Here is a 17229-nt window from a genome sequence, read left to right on the forward strand (position 1 = left end):
GTCCCAAGATAAAGGATCAGGAAGCATATTAATGTTCCTAATCTCTATGATGATCAAGACACTCACAGGAACAATCTCATTAAGGGAATCTCCTGATTCTGTAGGATCATCATTGCGGTCAGGGAAGTGAGAAGTCTTGAAACAATGTTAAGAATCTACCCATGTGATGCTTCTGTTATCAAGGTGGAAGGGAATATTTGGGGGTTTTGAAACAGTCAGAATGGACAAAGAACACAACTGTATAGAAATAGGCCTATCAGTCCTCTCAGCCTGCGCTTACACATTTTGCTCTTCCATAATAAAACTGTCCTCACGAACAGGATCTGTATCCCTCTATTCCCTTCCTATTCATGTATTTGTCCAGGTGCTTCTTGAATGCTGCTATTGTGTCTACTTCCACCATCTCCGCTAGCAGGCGTGTTCCAGGCACTCACCACCCTTTGTGTGAAAAACATGCCTTGTAGATCACTTCGAAACATCCCCCCACACCTTGAAAGTGTGTCCCCTAGTAATTGATCCCTCCACCCTGGGAAAAAAAAACCTCTTACCTTCCACTCAATCCATGCTATCACAATCTTCTAAACTTCTATCAAGTCACCCCTCAACCTTTCATATTCCAATGAAAACAAACCCAGTCTGTCTAAATGTTCTTCATAGCTAAAATCCCCATACCCTGCAACATCCTGGTAAACATTTCCTAAGCATCCACGTCCATCTGCTACTGTGGTGACCAGAACTGTATGTAATACACCAAGTGTGACCTAACTAAAGTTCCATAAAGCTGCAGCATAATTTGCCTACCCTTACAATCAATGCCACTTCCAATGAAGGCAAGTATGCCACAGGTTAATTGGATTGGAAGGATTCAGTTGCTGTGGGGTAGTTATCAAGTGAGGGCATGATTGAATAGCAAGTCAATTAGTTTCTAAATTTTGCTTTTCACTGTGGGACATGCATGATGTTGTTCACCTGTTATATCTGTATCATAGCCTTGTGATTTTGAAACATAGTTCAATAAAATTAGTTCATGAATTTTATAATCCTAAACTTTTGCCTCTGTCATTATTCATTTGACTCAAGTCTAAATCCTCACTAACTGTTCAAACCCTATAGTTATCCGCACAATATCCAGTGTAGACATTATAGTGTTCTCTGAAGAGGTGAAAGTATTCTCATAAATACATTTCAATTGTAATTATTTTTTTTTCCAGTCATACCCACCATAGATCCAGCTGAGACCAATGAGTTCCAACAGAGCAACTACAATGAGAATCCATCCAGTACAGAAATAATCCATTAAATGTAACCAATAAATCCCAGCCTAAAATGAAATGGAAAATTAGAAAGCATTAAATGGAAAAAAACATAACATTCAAATTTTTAAAATAGACATTAAAAGGATTTAAGAATTTATCTTTTCTCAACCGCAAAATACCCTGTTAGCTCGATTTATTCTCATTCCTTGAAGGGCTGGAATTAGTTGTGTTCCATTTTCCTTTTTTGAAATAAACAATCAGTTTTGCATGTAGCAGCACGGTGGCTCAGTGGTTAGCAGTGCTGCCTCACAATGCCAGGAATGCAAGTCTGATTCCACCCTTGGGTGACTGTCTGTGTGGAGTTTATAAGTTCTCCCCATGTCTGTGTGGGTTTACTCCAGGTGCTCTGGTTTCCTTCCACAGTCCAAAGATATGTGGATGAGGTGGATTGGCCATGCTAAATTGTTCATAGTGTCCAGGGATGCAAAGGCTAGGCGGATTAATCATGGGGAACGCAGGGTTGTAGGTTAGAGGATGGTTCTGGGTGCGCAGCTCTTCAGAGGATCAACGCAGACTTGATTAGCTAAATGGTATTTCCACACTGCAGAGAGTCTATGATTCTGTCCAGATGTGATCTCGGTCAGGTGCAACACCTCTCTGGATTTATACATTATGATATTTCCATGCCTTTCAATATATTAAACTGAATTGTCTGTCATTGCTGGGCTTACCTTCACAGGCTTTTTTTTTACAAATAAAGGCGTAATGTCTGCAATTGTCTAACCAGTCAGCACCTCCCCTGAGTTTAGGGAAGGCTGGAAAATTATGGTCAGTGGTGCTTTAATTTCTACACTTGCTTCCCTAAATGTTCTTGGATGCATGACACCTGCTTCCGGACCTTGTCAATTTAAATATTGATTGCCTACTCAAAACTTCTTCCTGGTGAATATTGATCTTTATCGTGATAGAGCTTCCTCCTCCATTACTATAACTGGTGTCGCTTCCATCTCCTTGGTAAAGATAGATGCAAGGTATTCAGTTAACACCTTAGTCATGTCTCTTGTCTCCATATGTCCTATATTTCAACTTGTGGGCCAAGTGCTGGAAAGTGAGATTAATGTAGAATTCATATAATTTTGGTTGTACAGACTTGAGGGCCAAAGCTCCTCTTCTGTACTATAGGATTCTCTGATTCACTGTGTAAACCACCTTTTTTACCCTAATTGACTCAACTCCTCATTTTGCTATTAATGTGCCTATAGAAGACTTTGGAATTCCTTGATATGTTTGGCTGACAGTGCTTTCTCATCAGTGCTTTCTCATCAGTTAGTACATTTGGCTGGACAGCTGTCTTGAAATGCTGAGAGATGTCAGAGGTGCGTTTCAATTCCTGCACCAGCTGAAGATACCACGAAGTATCAACCTCTCCCCTTCCCTGAGGTGTGGTGATTCTCACATTAAACCATCACTCGTCGCCTCTCTGTGGCCCAGTAGACCCATGGTGGCTTTACCTCTGACCTTAATCTTCTTATTAAACCCCCTTCACTTCTCCAATATGCTTTTCACTTCCCCTTTGAACCTTAGTGTTCTGCTTGAAGTTTTTGTCTTGACACTCATCATAAACTCACTTCTTCTTCTTCATTTTGTATTCTATCTCCTTTGTTCATCCTCAGAGCTCTGGATTTGTTTGTTCTCCTTTTGCTTTTTGAGGGAACATACCTTGATTGTACCTGAATCATGTCTATTTTAAACATAGCCCTTTGTTCAGTGACTGTTTTTCCCACCATAATTTTGTTCCTGTCTCTCTGGCTCAGCTCCATTCTTTGCCCATTGAAGTCAGCTCTCCTCCAGTTCATTCTTCTTATTCTGGACTGCCAATTATCCATTTTTATCACCACCCCTGGTCCAAAACCAAACCAGCAGTGGGGTTCTAAATGCTGGGAGCTTATTTAGACTGAACTTAATTCTTTGTGATTTATGAAACAGTGTCTCATTTTACTGAGTATCCTTGTCTAGAGAGGGTTGATTGCTCATGTGGAAACATAGCAAATGACTAAGCTACAACTTACCTGTGTTACAAACAGAAGGCCAAGGAAATAAAATAACAAACAAAGACCAGCTGTCAGATAAAGACGCTTTGGCCTAAGGAACTCAGGAAACTGGTCCAGCAGGCTTGTTATTACTGTTTCTATTGAAAACAAGAGTTATCAGTGATTAATTAATGATTTATACCAAGTCTGAGATAAATCCACCACCAGAGAAATGGCAGCCAAGAGAACTGAAGGAGCCAATGGGGAGAGATTTCTCTGTCTATGGGCAGAATTGTATAAGAGCAATGTTTGGAAAATGGAGGCTTGCTAATGTCTCCTGAAAGTAACTCACCATCTCAGGGTGGGTGATAGAAGATTCTGAGATGTGGGCTATAGGCTGTGATTCAGTGGGAACGACAATATTAGACATTTGGTTCAACAATGTGTGGGAGAACTCTCTCAGATTGTATTGCAGAAGAGTTTGCAATACTGATTGGGAAGATTGTACCTTTGCTGTTTCTGATGCCAGGCAGTTCATCTGGTTTATTTTTCCTATCGGAGTAATGAGCCACAACTGAGTGGCTTGCCACTTTATTTCAGAGAGGCTTGTTGTTTCATGCCTCACAATTAATATGTTACCACAGCAATGTGGGGCAGCAAGGTTGCTCAGTGGTTAGCATTGCTGCCTCACAGTGCCAGGGACCCAGGTTCAATTCCAGCCTTGGGTGCCTGTCTGTGTGGAATGAGTGTGGGTTGTGATGTCTGCATGGGTTTCCTCCGGATGCTTGGTTTCCTCCCACAATCCAAGGATGTGCAAATTAGGTGAGTTGGCCATGCTAAAATGCCTGTAGTATTAGGTGCATTAGTCAGGAGTAAACGTAGGAGAATGGGTCTGGGTGGGTTACTCTTCAGAGGGTCGGTGTGTACCTGTTGGGCCAAAGGGTCTGTTTCCACACAGTAGGGAATCTTATCTAATATAATAACCTGTAAGGCATTATATAAACCCTGCATAATTATGTGACTTAAGAGCAGAAAGGTCTCAGAAACTATCTTGACTTGGGCCACTTCAAGCATGACATACTGACAAACTGTGCTGCATGTTGTAATTGAGTACTTTCATACTCACCGAGAAGCGTACATGAATATAATGTTTGTATATAACAGTGAGCTGCAATAAATATTCTGTTGGATTCTTTAATAACATAAAGCATTGAAGCAAAATGCACGTCAAGGATTCCAGGGTCTAACATATGATTATGGTTCTGAGGTTTTCAAGAAGGTCTCTCACACACAATCTCCTTCTATAAAAGGCATTAGGTGTCAGATGGGTTTTTCTGACACAATGATAGCTCTACAGTCAAAATTGCTGACAGCAATGTTATTTCATCCAGGTTTATTTGATTGAATTCAAATTCCTCAGACACTGACGTGAAACACACCCAGAAACTATTGGAAACACTCTGCAGGTTTGGCAGCATCTGTGGAGAGAAAGCAGAATTAACATTTCAGATCCAGTGACCCTACTTCAGAATGCTGTTTTTTGAAGAAGGGTCACTGGACACAAAACATTAACTCTGCTTCCTCTCTACAGATGCTGCCAAACCTGCTGAGTTCTTCCTGCAATTTCTGATTTCCAGCATCTGCAGTTCTTTTTTGACATAGAGGTGAGGGTTGATCTCATGTCTCCAGGTCATTCATCCAGGCCTCTAGATTAGTCTGTTAACTGAATCACAACATAATTGCTGCTCAATACATTTTAACAAACCCTGTTCCTGATGAGAAGGGTCTAGATGTACATCAAAAATGATAGTTATTATATTGAGACACCTAGAACTTGGCAGCAGAAACAGAAATATGAGTTGTATGATACAACAGAAAGAACAAGGAAAGGGGAAGCAATGGCCTAATGGTATTACCGTTGGACTGTTAATCCAGAGATTATACCCAAGGGACCCAGGCTCAAATCCTGCCACGGCAGTTGGTGGAATTAAGAATCTAATGATGACCATGAATTGATTGTTGGAAAAGCTGACCTGATTTCCTAATGTCTTTTAGAGAAGGAAGCTGCCATCCTTACTTGGTCTGGCCTAGATGTGGCTCCAGACCCGTTGCAATGTGGTTGACTCTTAACTGCCATCTGGGCAATTAGAGATGGGCAATAAATGCTGCCTAGCCAGCAATGATCTCATCCCATGAATGAATGAAGAAAAACAAAATTGTGAACAGCAACTGAACATGAATGCAGATTTTTAAAAAACATGAATTCCACTGTAAATCTTCCAGATGTTAGGTAACAATGACCTGAATATTTCTTTCCTACAACTTGGAACACGCTTCATTCAACCAAGCTGAGGTTTCATTAAGACATTGTGGAGAATTTGACTATAGAGTAACATTGTTTTCTCGTGCATTACAATCATCAGCAGTAGTTCCAAACATAATAGCTTAGATAAGTTCCTTTTATAGAAGTAGAAAGAGATTGGTTAAATTAAGTAACATTATTGTTGAACTTAAAAGATGTCATTCTTACCAAAACTTGCAAAGAGTGTGTCAAGTCCCAAAGTGATTAGCATGAAGAAAAATAAAATGGACCATAAAGTTGCCCATGGCAACTGTGCAAGGGCCTCTGGGTAGGCAATAAAGGCCAAACCAAACCCTGAACAATGGATACAAAACAAATGATAATATTAGTCCTGCGTACAATCAACACACACTGCTACATTTAATTCCATATAGTCACTGATGTTGAGGCAAATTCAAAAAGTCTCAGCTGAGACATTCCAATTACTTCTGGAACATACCATGTGGCACACCCTGAATATAAGAATGAATGTATGGGCACGAGATCAGTAATTCAGAATGGTGAGATTGTGACATCTTAATTGTGAACTGGATATGTCGAAGGTCAGTAATTTCATATCTCAAACTATGTTAAATCAGTTCTGTACATTTGTTGAATAGTGCCTAATTTCAATGGGAATCAATAATTTTAAAGAAACTTGTTTTTTATAGGTATTTTTATTGAAAATTTAACATTTTTACAAGTTTACAAAATAAAAAAACCCAAGCACAAACATTGATATACAATTAAATCTTAAATAAATAATAACCAAAATTTAACAAAAAAAAACCGACAAAAAAACCTCAACTAACTACTAATCTAACCTACAACTAACCAGAGTGCAGAACTAAATCTCTTACATTATTAAATTAAGAGAAACAAAAACCCAACGGATAACACAGAAATTGGGTAGTGAGATACATGCTGGGAATGTATTAACATCATATGTAACAAAACCCGTATTCGTGCGGGATTCCTCTCCCAAGGGGCCACGGACCAGCCAGGTTCGCCATTTCAATTAAATAAAAGCCCTTGTTAGGACGGCCGAAATATATGTATTGATATAATTCAAGAAGGACTGCCATATTTTATGGAATAATTTGGTCTTTTGGTGCACCATATTTGTAAGGAAATCAAGGGGAATACATTCCATAACTAATCTGTGCCAAATTGAAAGTTCAGGGGGGCCCTCAGCCACCCAGTTTACCAAAATATTTTTCCTCGCATAGAAAGAGAGAATAGAAAATAATCTCTTCCCGTGCATATCCAGGGAGGGTGAGTTCGAAAAGCCCAAAAAGAGAGATACAGGGTCCACTCTAATTTCCGTTCCTAAGATTTCTGTCAGAGCAGTTGCTACTTTAGTCCAATATCTCCGGATCTTATGACAGGTCCATAGGCAATGTACAAAAGTGCCCACCTCTATTTTACATTTGGGACACATTGGAGATGTTCCTGCCTTAAATTTTGCCAATCAATCCGGTGCTACATGGGCCCTATGAAGTATCTTCAGCTGAATAGCCTGAGTTCTGTTGCAGATGGTGATTCTTCTGGCATTTTCCCAAATGTCATTCCATGTTTCTATAGAGATTTCTAGTCCCAAATCCTGATCCCATATTTTAAGCAGATTGTCTATATCTTCCAATACTTCACCATGTAGTAAATGATAAACAGTACTGATGGAAGATACCCCCATTGGCCATAGCATTCTACATTCTCTATCTGATTTATAAAGACTATCTAATAACGTAGTCTTCTTCTGTATGTAATCTCGAATTTGGAAGTATCGGAAGAGGTCTCCATTAGGTAATCTGAATTTCTGACGCAGCTGTTCAAAAGACATCAGGATCCCTTCTTTAAATAGATCCCCTAAACAAGAGATACTCCTGGATCTCCAGAGTTTGAAAGTGGCATCTGTAAACCCCAGTTGAAATCCCCATGTTCCCACTATCGGAGCATAGGGGGATGTTTTATGTGAGTTGCCCTCATTTTGCCGCATTATATTCCAAGCTTTAATTGTGTTCAGTATTATGGGATTTTTACAGTGATCCATAATGATTTTCCTCTTGTCTGAAAATAAAAGGTTAATAAGTGGGCATTTTACTTGAGAAGCCTCGATGTCCAGCCAGATTGATTGCGGGTCAGACAAGACCCCCATCAGCTATGTAACTTAATAGGGAACTTAACTGATATTTCCTAAAATCTGGGAAATCCAATCCTCCCCTTGCCTGTGGAAGCTGTAGCTTCTTCAGCTTAATGAGGGGCTGTCTATGATTCCAAATAAAGAAACCCAACCAGCCTTATGATTTACGCAGTGCCAGCCTCAGCAGCATCACCAGAAGCATTCTCATAGGGTATAGGAGACGGGGCAGGACATTCATTTTAATTAGTGCTATTCTACCTAGCCAGGAAATTGGAAGGTCTCCCCATCGCTGGAGGTCCTGCCTTATCCTTTCCAGTAAATGCACAAAGTTAGCCTTGTATAACTGACCAAATGCTGGGGTAATAAAAATGCCTAATTATAAAAAACCCTCCAGGGACCACCGAAAGGGAAAGTGGGATCCATCCAATAAGTGGGATATACTAGCAAGGCCACCCATTGGCATAGCCTCTGATTTTGAGAAATTAATTTTATAGCCTGAAAATACACTAAACTTGGATTAAGCGAGGCACGGACATCAAAGGATTACTGAGGAATAGAAGAACATCATCTGCATAAAGGGTAATTTTATGTTTACCTGTGCCAATCCTCGGGGTCGTTATACTAGGGTCAGCCTGTATAGCTTCTGCTAGTGGCTCAATTATTAGCGTAAATAGCAATGGCGAGAGAGGACATCCCTGACGGCAGCCCCTATCCATACTGAAGTTATCCGAGCCTATTCCATTGGTGATCACAACTGCTTTGGGATCACTATACAGTGTTGAGACCCATTTGGTAAACACCTTTCCAACGCCAAAGCTTTCCAATGTGTAAAACAAATATGACCATTCAACCCTGTCAAATGCCTTTTCCGCATCTAATGAGACTACTATTCCTGGTATCTTTCCCTGATGGCAGGCTTGAATCACATTCAAAACCCTTCTAACATTATTGGATGATCTACGGCCCTTAATAAACCCTGTCTGATCCTCCTTTATGATATGTGGCAATACCCTTTCTAGCCTCAATGCTAACGTTTTAGAGAGGATTTAAAAATCTACATTTAGCAAGGATATTGATCTGTATGATGCACAATCTTCTGGGTCCTTTCCTTTTTTTAAGGATAAGAGAGATATTTGCCTCTTTCAGTGAAGGCGGGAGACAGCCCTGACTGTATGAGTAGTTATACATGTCCATAAGTGGACCAGCCAATATTCCTGTAAATTCTTTATAGAATTCAGCTTGAAAGCCATCTGGGCCAGGTGCCTTACCGCTCTGAAGTTGCCTGATTGTGTCAAGTATTTCTTGGATTGTTAGGGGAACATTCAAGACCGATATCTGTTCCTGAGTTAGGTCCAGAAAGGTCAAGTTTTTTAAAAATGATTGCATCCTCCAAGTCCTGTCTTCACAATCCTGTGATTTATATAAATCAGAATAAAATTTTCTAAAGATTGCATTAATCCTTTTACGATCATGAGTAAAAATACCAGTACTTTCCTTGATAGACGTGATATTTGAGGGGCCTTCTTTTTCTTTGCAAGAAATGCTAAGTATTTACCAAATTCATATGACCTTTGTTTTGCAAATAATATTTCCCTCTTAGCCGTTTGGGTAAGCGTGGTGTTTAAAGCTGTCCTAAGGGCTATAATCCTTTGCAATTTGATAATAGAAGGTCTGTCAGCGTATGCTGTTTCAGCTGCTTTTAAGCGAGCTTCGAGCAGACGCTGTTGTTCTCCCTTTAATTCTTTCTGGGTCGCTGAGTATGAGATGATCAAACCTCGTGCGTAAGCTTTGATGGTCTCCCACATCATTGATTGGTTGCTAGCCGTACCTAAATTAATTTCTAAAAAAGTTTTAAATTCTTCAGAGAAGTACTTTACAAATTTACTGTCTTTCATCAGGAAGGGGTCCATATGCCAATGCCAGGGTGATGTCTCATTGTTCCTCGCCTTGATTTCCATATATACAGCAGCGTGATCAGAAATTGCAATACTGCCTATTTTACAGGATGATATGGAATTTTAAAAAATCGAGGGGCAAAAAACAGATCAATTCTGGTATGGCATTTTGTGGATTGGAGTAAAAAGAAAAATCTCTGCCCTGTGGATGAAGGCATCTCCATATATTTACTAGTCCTAACTCTTTGTTCAAGTCCACCAATTGTCTAGATCTGGGAAATATTCCTGCAGTACTCTTGGGAATCCTATCTATTTCCGGATCCATAATACAATTAAAGTCTCCCGCTATAATTGTATGACGGGCACCGAGAGCCATCAACTTTGAGAAGGCTTCCATTATAAATTTAAAAGGAAGTGCTGGGGGCAATACAAATTTAAAATCCCATATTTCTCTCCATTTATAAGGGCTTTAATCAGAATATATCGTCCAGATTCATCTTTTATCTGATTTAGGATTTTGAAAGGGAAATTCTTCCGATTAAGAATAACAACTCCCCTGCGTTTTGAGCTAAAAGAAGAAAAAAAGGCCTGATCAAATCCACCCTGTCGTATTTCAAGTGTTCTTTATCCAATAAGTGTGTCTCCTGTAGGAGAGCTATATCAACCCTTTCTTTCTTGAGGTTTGATAATATTTTCTTCCTTTTGGCTGGTGAATTACTCCCCTTGACATTCCAGGTGCACCACTTAACCGACTGATCAACCATAATCGTCCAGGCAAATCCGAGACCTCTCGGGAGGGGAAACCCTATCCAGAGCATCCCGAGCATAGAGCATATAAAATTTACAAAAATAAAGGCTCTCTAATACACTCACAACAGTAAAATAAAAAACTATTTTGAAATAAAAAAAATATAAAACGTATTAAAATGGAGATTTTCCCCCTTGTTCCCAGGGGGTATCACTTCCTTTCCAAAAGTCTATTGTATCCCCTCCAAACCAGTGCCCCACCCTTGACCCAGGCGCTCCTCAATAGGATGAAGAAAATTCAAATATACTACAGAACTAGAGTTAACAGTGAGCACCCTACTCCCCCCCCCCCCCAACTTACACCAACACCTGGATATATTTGGTAATGTTAATATAATGTATGAACATATATAACTATGAAATTACAAGCTCAACAAGTAATAATTAAATATAATAATACAAAATAACAAGGGAAAACAACACCGCTCCTAGAGACAGAGGTGAAATAGTATAAGGTAACCACCTCCCCCCACCAACATTAACTAGACCCCCCAGCCTATATATATATAAAATAAAAAAAACAAGGAGGTGGAGAAAATCGTTAAGTAGAGAACAAATAAATAAATTCCTCTCCCCACCCCCCAAGATATTATTAAACAGTAAGGTAAAAAAATGATTAATATATTAAAAAAGGGGGGGGGGTGGGATGTAAACCGGAGTGGGGGGAAAGCAAACGAACATCAATTATCTCTTACAATTTATCTAAGAGAGTCCAAAAATTCCTTGGTCTTTTCCAGCAATCCGAAGTTATACATGGACCCTTCATGGTTAAAGCGTAGCGTCGCTGGGTAGCGCAAGGAGTACTGAATACTTAAGTCCCTTAAACACTTCTTCACCTCATCAAACACCTTCATCTTTCAGACCAGAGCTGGGGAAAAGTCCTGGAATAACATGATCTTGGATCCTTTATAGATCATGGCTTGGAGATCTTTTCCAAGATTTCTGGAGGCTTCTAAAAGTATCTGCCTCTCCTTATAACTCTGCAGCCGGAACAGGACCGGGCGGGGACGCTGGTTTGAGCCGGATCCGCGTATTGCAACCCAGTAGTCCCATTCCACCCTTACCTGGCCTGATCCAGCCTCCAGATTTAAAAGCTGTGGAAGCCACTGTTCAAGGAACACTGTAAGCTGGCCTTCCTCTTCCCGTTCGGGAAGGCCCAGCAAATGAATATTTTTTCTACAGCCTCAATTCTCAAGGTCGTCAATGTGATTCTCTAAGGTCCAGACTCGCTGTTCGAGAATCCGGACCTGATTCATGGCCGATTGTGCTGTAGTTTCGGAGGTCGCGGCCTTTAGCTCCGCCCCTCCGACTCAGCGCTCGATTTCCTTGATGTCTTGCTTTTGCAGCGCTGCCGAGAGTGAGTCCCATCGGCTTCAGGATTCTTCTATAAAAGCGTCAATCTTCGCATCAAGTTTGGATATTACTCCCACGAGGCTCGCCACCGAAAGTAAGCCCCCCGGGGCGCTTGCGGATGCCTCTTCTGCAGCTGGAGAGGGTGGGGGAGGGGTTCCTGCTTGCTGAGAGCTGCAGGCTCCCCTTTAGTCATTTTTACTGGAGATGAAATTGTTTAAATTCTATACTAAACAACTAATTACATTAAGTAAAAACTATTTTAAATGATTTGGTGAGTGTGGTGGGGGTGGGCGACCCACTTTGCCCAAGTCTTGGGAGGAGCACTGTAGACTCAGACTTGCTGGGTCGCCGCCATCTTGGATTCCCAAAGAAACCTGGTTGATAGGTCTTCTAAGTTTAAACCCATTCTAGCTAAGTTATATCATTGCCCATGGTGGATACTGGGTAAAACATTTACATGCATGCTGTTATCAATGGAGTAGTGGATGAGTGGGAGATAATGCACTCCTCCAGCCTCAGTCAAACAAGAGGGCAGTGACAAGGAGTTCAGAACAACTGGAATATCCAGACCTGTCCTTGCTGGTGGTTCTTCCTTGCCACTCAAGCTGGTGTACAATGGAACACTTGCTATCAACAGGAACATGGTGGGTCAAACCACTGGCTTCCTGAAGGTGTCAAATCAAGTTCAAATGGAGTACATCTCAAAATCACTAGAGGTTTGCTGAATCTCTCAAATCTTACTTCCAGGACGGCAGAGTTATCCTGGGAGAATGAATAGGAGGAGGCAGGTGGTGGTGGTTGGCATGGTTGTCCCTGGACAGATACTCAGGTTATTCAGTAATCTAATCACTGCCACGCAATAATTGTTCTACCATTCCCTAGCTATCAACCCAACTTTTATTTAACATCAAAATAAATCCGGAAATAGAAGGCACTAATAAACACAATCATTCCATGAGAACTTCATTGTGCACCAATTCCAATAATGTAGGAAAAGTTGACCTTTCTGTTACTGAATTCTCTGAGCACCTGTCTTATGTTTGCCTGTTGCCCTGTTACTATCATTCTCAATTATTTTTCTGTTCCTTTCTCATTCCAATAATCCCATTGACTCAATGCTCTTTTGGGCAAATTACACTCAGGCCCAGGTGTCCTCTAGTACCCCATCGATGTCTAACAAATGACACATATGTGCTATCCTGCAGCAGAATAGTATGGTTAACTTTGTATTTACCTGACTGTGCAACCTCTGAAACGGGCTTGTTTTGCACATGAGTCATGTGTCCAAGAGTGGAGAAGATGATAAATCCCGCAAACACACTCGTAGCACAATTAACAACACAGACAATGATGGTATCTTGGTAACAGTTGTTGTGGAATTTGTTGTAGGATGACAATGTGATTAAACTGCCCCAACCCACTGATGTCGAGTAGAAAATTTGTGTTGCAGCATCTTTCCAGACCTGATAAATAGAAGGGAGAATTCATCAGTGCAGAACGATTTCACTTGAACTCATTCAACTGAAAAACTACATCGACCACAAGAAGCATAGTGTGAGTTAGTCCAGCAGCTCAATGTGATCTGACTGAATTAAACTAGCTCTGATCAACACCATCTCACTTAATAGGAGGGCCATCATTTGAATTTCCTTTGACTACTTGCTGCCAACTTTAAGATTTTCCCTCCAAAATTGACTCATAGCAGAAATAAAACCCCACTGGACCAAAAATCTGATCTTCTGCAAAGACATTGCTATTTTCTGCACTGCAGTCTGTTAAGCAAAATGTAAACTGCATACATTGGGGTTAATTTGGATCACAAAAATGATTTAAATTAGATTTAAAATAGGCATGAATGTCAAACTGAGTGCACATTTGTAACGAACCATCTTATACTTAAATGGTGAGGCTCCAGATGCTCCTTGTTATTTACGTGTAAATTCCACAGCAATTTCAGACTGCACTCAGAGGTTCAGAGAAATATCTCTGATATGCACCACTCTGCTGTTATAAAAATGGTATCTCCTGACATTTACAAACTTGGCTCAGTGTGAAATTACCTATTACATGCGTAGAGTCACATTATTATTGTTGATGTGGAAGAAGGGTTTGGGGGGGAAGGGGGAGAAGATCAACTGAAAGGCAGGATCTTAGCTCTCAGCAGCTCCCCCCAGTCCTCCCATCTACTTGAAGTAGAGTCCTTCAAAAAAGTGTTGATGCCTTTAGATGAATTCCCCCTTCTTGGAAGCCCGATAGGAATTCAACAGGATTTTGATTTCGCTTTTCCTCATGATTGTCCCCTGGTCTCCATAAGTAGGTGCAGAACCAGGGAGGAGATGTTTCAATGGCCATTCATTGGCCACTTAAACACCATCATTAATGGCAGAGCATCAAAATCCATCCATGAATCTTCTGCCACCACGATAGATGAGTGACAAGAAGCTACAAACTAATGCTTTCTCACCCAATTTCATGTCCCATTGCTCCCAAATTGTCATTTGGAAGGGCATAAAATTCTGCATTTTATTTCTGAACTACTCTAAGTTCACTCATTGAGAGTTACATTTCCTTCACTATCACAGTTCATGTGCTGTTAATTTTGCAATCAAACAATTTACTTGGTTAAGCAGATGCTCAGTTGCTTTCTCTCTGTAGTCACATCTCAGGTCCAGATGATATTGTGACAATGCCATCTCCCACTTCTCGATAAACTCCAAATATCATTGACATTAAACAGGTCAGGAGATGTCAAATGGACTACCACAGCTTTGCCGTTCTCAAGGGCAAGTAGAGATGGGCAATGAATGCTGGCCAGCCAGCAATGCCCATTACCCACCAATGTATATTGAACAAATATTGATGACATAGTCTCATAAGTGATTGTAACTGAAAATCTGATTACTGAATTAATCCATGATTTCAGAAAGGAAGAGGCACTGAGAATAAACAATCCTTTGCATCCCACTGCCGATCTCATCCAGTTGTATCTAATCTCATCATCCTAGCCCTTAGCATTGATTCCCTCCTGCTCATACCAAGATGATTACAACAATAAACTAACTCATTAGAATTCATCACAAAGTCTCAGCTTGCTTTTCACAACATGTGCAAAATGATCTTTCCAAATACAAACAAAAGACTGAAAGGTACATTTCAATTCTAAATTTTAATACCTCAATCAGACAAAATAAAAGAAGGAACAGTTAAATAAAAAAGAAGTGTTTTTTGAAATTCAATTGATTCTGTTGTTGAGCTTACCTGAGCATCAGCCAGTTTGGAGAAGTCTGACTGGCTTCCGATGTAGAATTCAATTCCTTTAGAGGCTCCCTCCAGGGTAACCCCTCGGATCAGGAGTATCGTCAGAACCACATACGGGATAATTGCAGTGAAATAAACAACCTGAGAATGGAGAATAAATTGGAAGATTTTCCTGTATTAGTGGTACAACATTTACTTTATTGGATCCAGCTGATTGTAAACTGATAGGAATATAAACAAAGAGTGAATCAGAAGACAGTTGGCTACATGATGGGGATATTTAACACTGAGCTACATGTTGGAAATAAGTTTAAATTCTACAATATTATTTTTAGTTTTATAATTAATCACATTCAGGGAAATGACAGATGTATTCAGGAGAATTGATGAGAACTTCACGAATATATTCAACACTTCATATTTCATGATTCTTTACTATTCTAATAATCCAGACAAATGGTAAATAAAACCCTGACCCTAATCTGCTCAGTCCCCCAGTCCTGCCCAGCCTTCCGCAGCAATTGGAATTTCCCCCAGAGTCCCTGTGTCAGTGACTGAAACCCTTAGAATGAGGGACACATTCAGGAATTTGGGGGCATTGCTGGGGCTAGAAATTAGTTATGTTCAATTTCAGTTGTGGATATTACAATTTGTGACTGTTCTTCACACTTTTATTTCACACTTATTTCAGCCTCGTCATTTCTCTGATTGTTGTGTTGTTCAGAGTAGGACCCACACAGTTTGTGGCTGAACATTGGCAGGTGATTGAGCAGCATGTGGTGTCATATCTGCTCCTCTTCAAGGCTGTATCCCCTCAAAGGGTAACCATGCTCTGTGGAAGCTACAAAGGATTACTGCACACTAGTTCATTTTCTGTTCTCTATACCTTGCAGGAACTGTTACCATCACCAAGGATATAAACTATGCACTTCACAAATTCTAGTTTTATTCTTACAGGGAATCTGTATTTTGTCAGTAGTTGTAACTGTCTTCATCACCAGTCATTTACCTTTCCTGAAGATTTGATTCCTTTCAAAAATGCTGCCCCAACCATCAGCCAGGCTAGAAGCAGACAGAGGGCTAAATGCCAGACTATCTCCCCAGTCTCATCCAATGAACTTGTACGGTGTAAAACTGCTTGACTGAGTTAAAAAAAGAGAAAATATTTTTCATAAAGGTACTGTTTATTACACATAGATACTATGTGCTCAATGCATCTGAGTATTTAGTGCAATATACAGGGCTTTTAAAAATATTCAGTTGTTACAGAATAAGTCCTACTTTTAAATAAGAGAATGGTTACTGAAGTTTGATGTCCTTTATGTTTTTCTCTTTCTACATCTTATTCAAACAGAATGTGGGTGCGTTTGCTATATTTGAATCTGCAACTGCATGAAAATATTCGTGGCATGCCTTAATGGGCTCCATCTTATGCTCAAATTTACATTGAAATGGAAAAGTCAAATTAATCTCCTCAGCTAGAGTTCTAGTTGGGAAATCAGCCAGGGGTTCTCTACTCCTATATACCAAAGATCTACCTTCAGAAGTCAGTACACATGTTGAGATTCCTATGTTTTCATATACTGCAAAATGGGCATGATCAGCAACCTTGTAAATTTATTGGCCATGTAAATGTAATGTTGAAGTAGGGCACTTCTCAAGCACCCTGCAGGTAATGGCCACTGATCAGATAATCCCTCAATGTATGTTCCAACCAGACATCACGGGCCTTAAGGCAGGCCTGGAAGCGCCCAGTCCTCTTCAGGTCTGAAAGGGCAAGATATCTCCAATGTTTGATCAAGAGTTGAAGTCAACTGTTTCACATTGTTACTATTTTTGTTACGAACATGATGCTGATATTAAACCAACAAGATGTTTTGCTTAGAACAAATAAATAATGTGGTATATTAATTTTAGTGGTGGTGTGATGCCATGTTTCAATGTTTTCTATCCCAAAGACTGATGGATCGTATCAATAATTCACTCAACTGTTCGCAAGAAAAACATGCTAACTGTACCAAGCCAGCCTGCAAATACAAATTCACGATACAGTGTTTAATATTAATTGAGATTCTAAAACTGAACTATGTTTACTGGATAATCCTGAGTGTTCAAATAATTACAAGGGAACAAAATAAACAGAGCCGTA

General features: G+C 40.1%; 1 protein-coding gene across 1 annotated transcript in view; it reads right to left on the reverse strand.

Moving 5' to 3' along the window:
* LOC132820007 (sodium- and chloride-dependent neutral and basic amino acid transporter B(0+)-like) overlaps window positions 1–17229 on the reverse strand; it is a 110247-nt gene that overhangs the window by 8089 nt on the left and 84929 nt on the right. Inside the window, exons 10-15 of the mRNA XM_060831934.1 lie at window positions 16090–16222; window positions 15081–15221; window positions 13057–13285; window positions 5817–5942; window positions 3326–3444; window positions 1222–1321 (exon numbers count right to left, since the gene is read on the reverse strand). Coding sequence (XP_060687917.1) covers window positions 1222–1321; window positions 3326–3444; window positions 5817–5942; window positions 13057–13285; window positions 15081–15221; window positions 16090–16222 — 848 coding nt within the window. The remainder of the gene's footprint in view (window positions 1–1221; window positions 1322–3325; window positions 3445–5816; window positions 5943–13056; window positions 13286–15080; window positions 15222–16089; window positions 16223–17229) is intronic.

Source organism: Hemiscyllium ocellatum, chromosome 11 (genome assembly GCF_020745735.1).
Source record: "Hemiscyllium ocellatum isolate sHemOce1 chromosome 11, sHemOce1.pat.X.cur, whole genome shotgun sequence".
Taxonomy (NCBI): Eukaryota; Metazoa; Chordata; class Chondrichthyes; order Orectolobiformes; family Hemiscylliidae; genus Hemiscyllium; species Hemiscyllium ocellatum.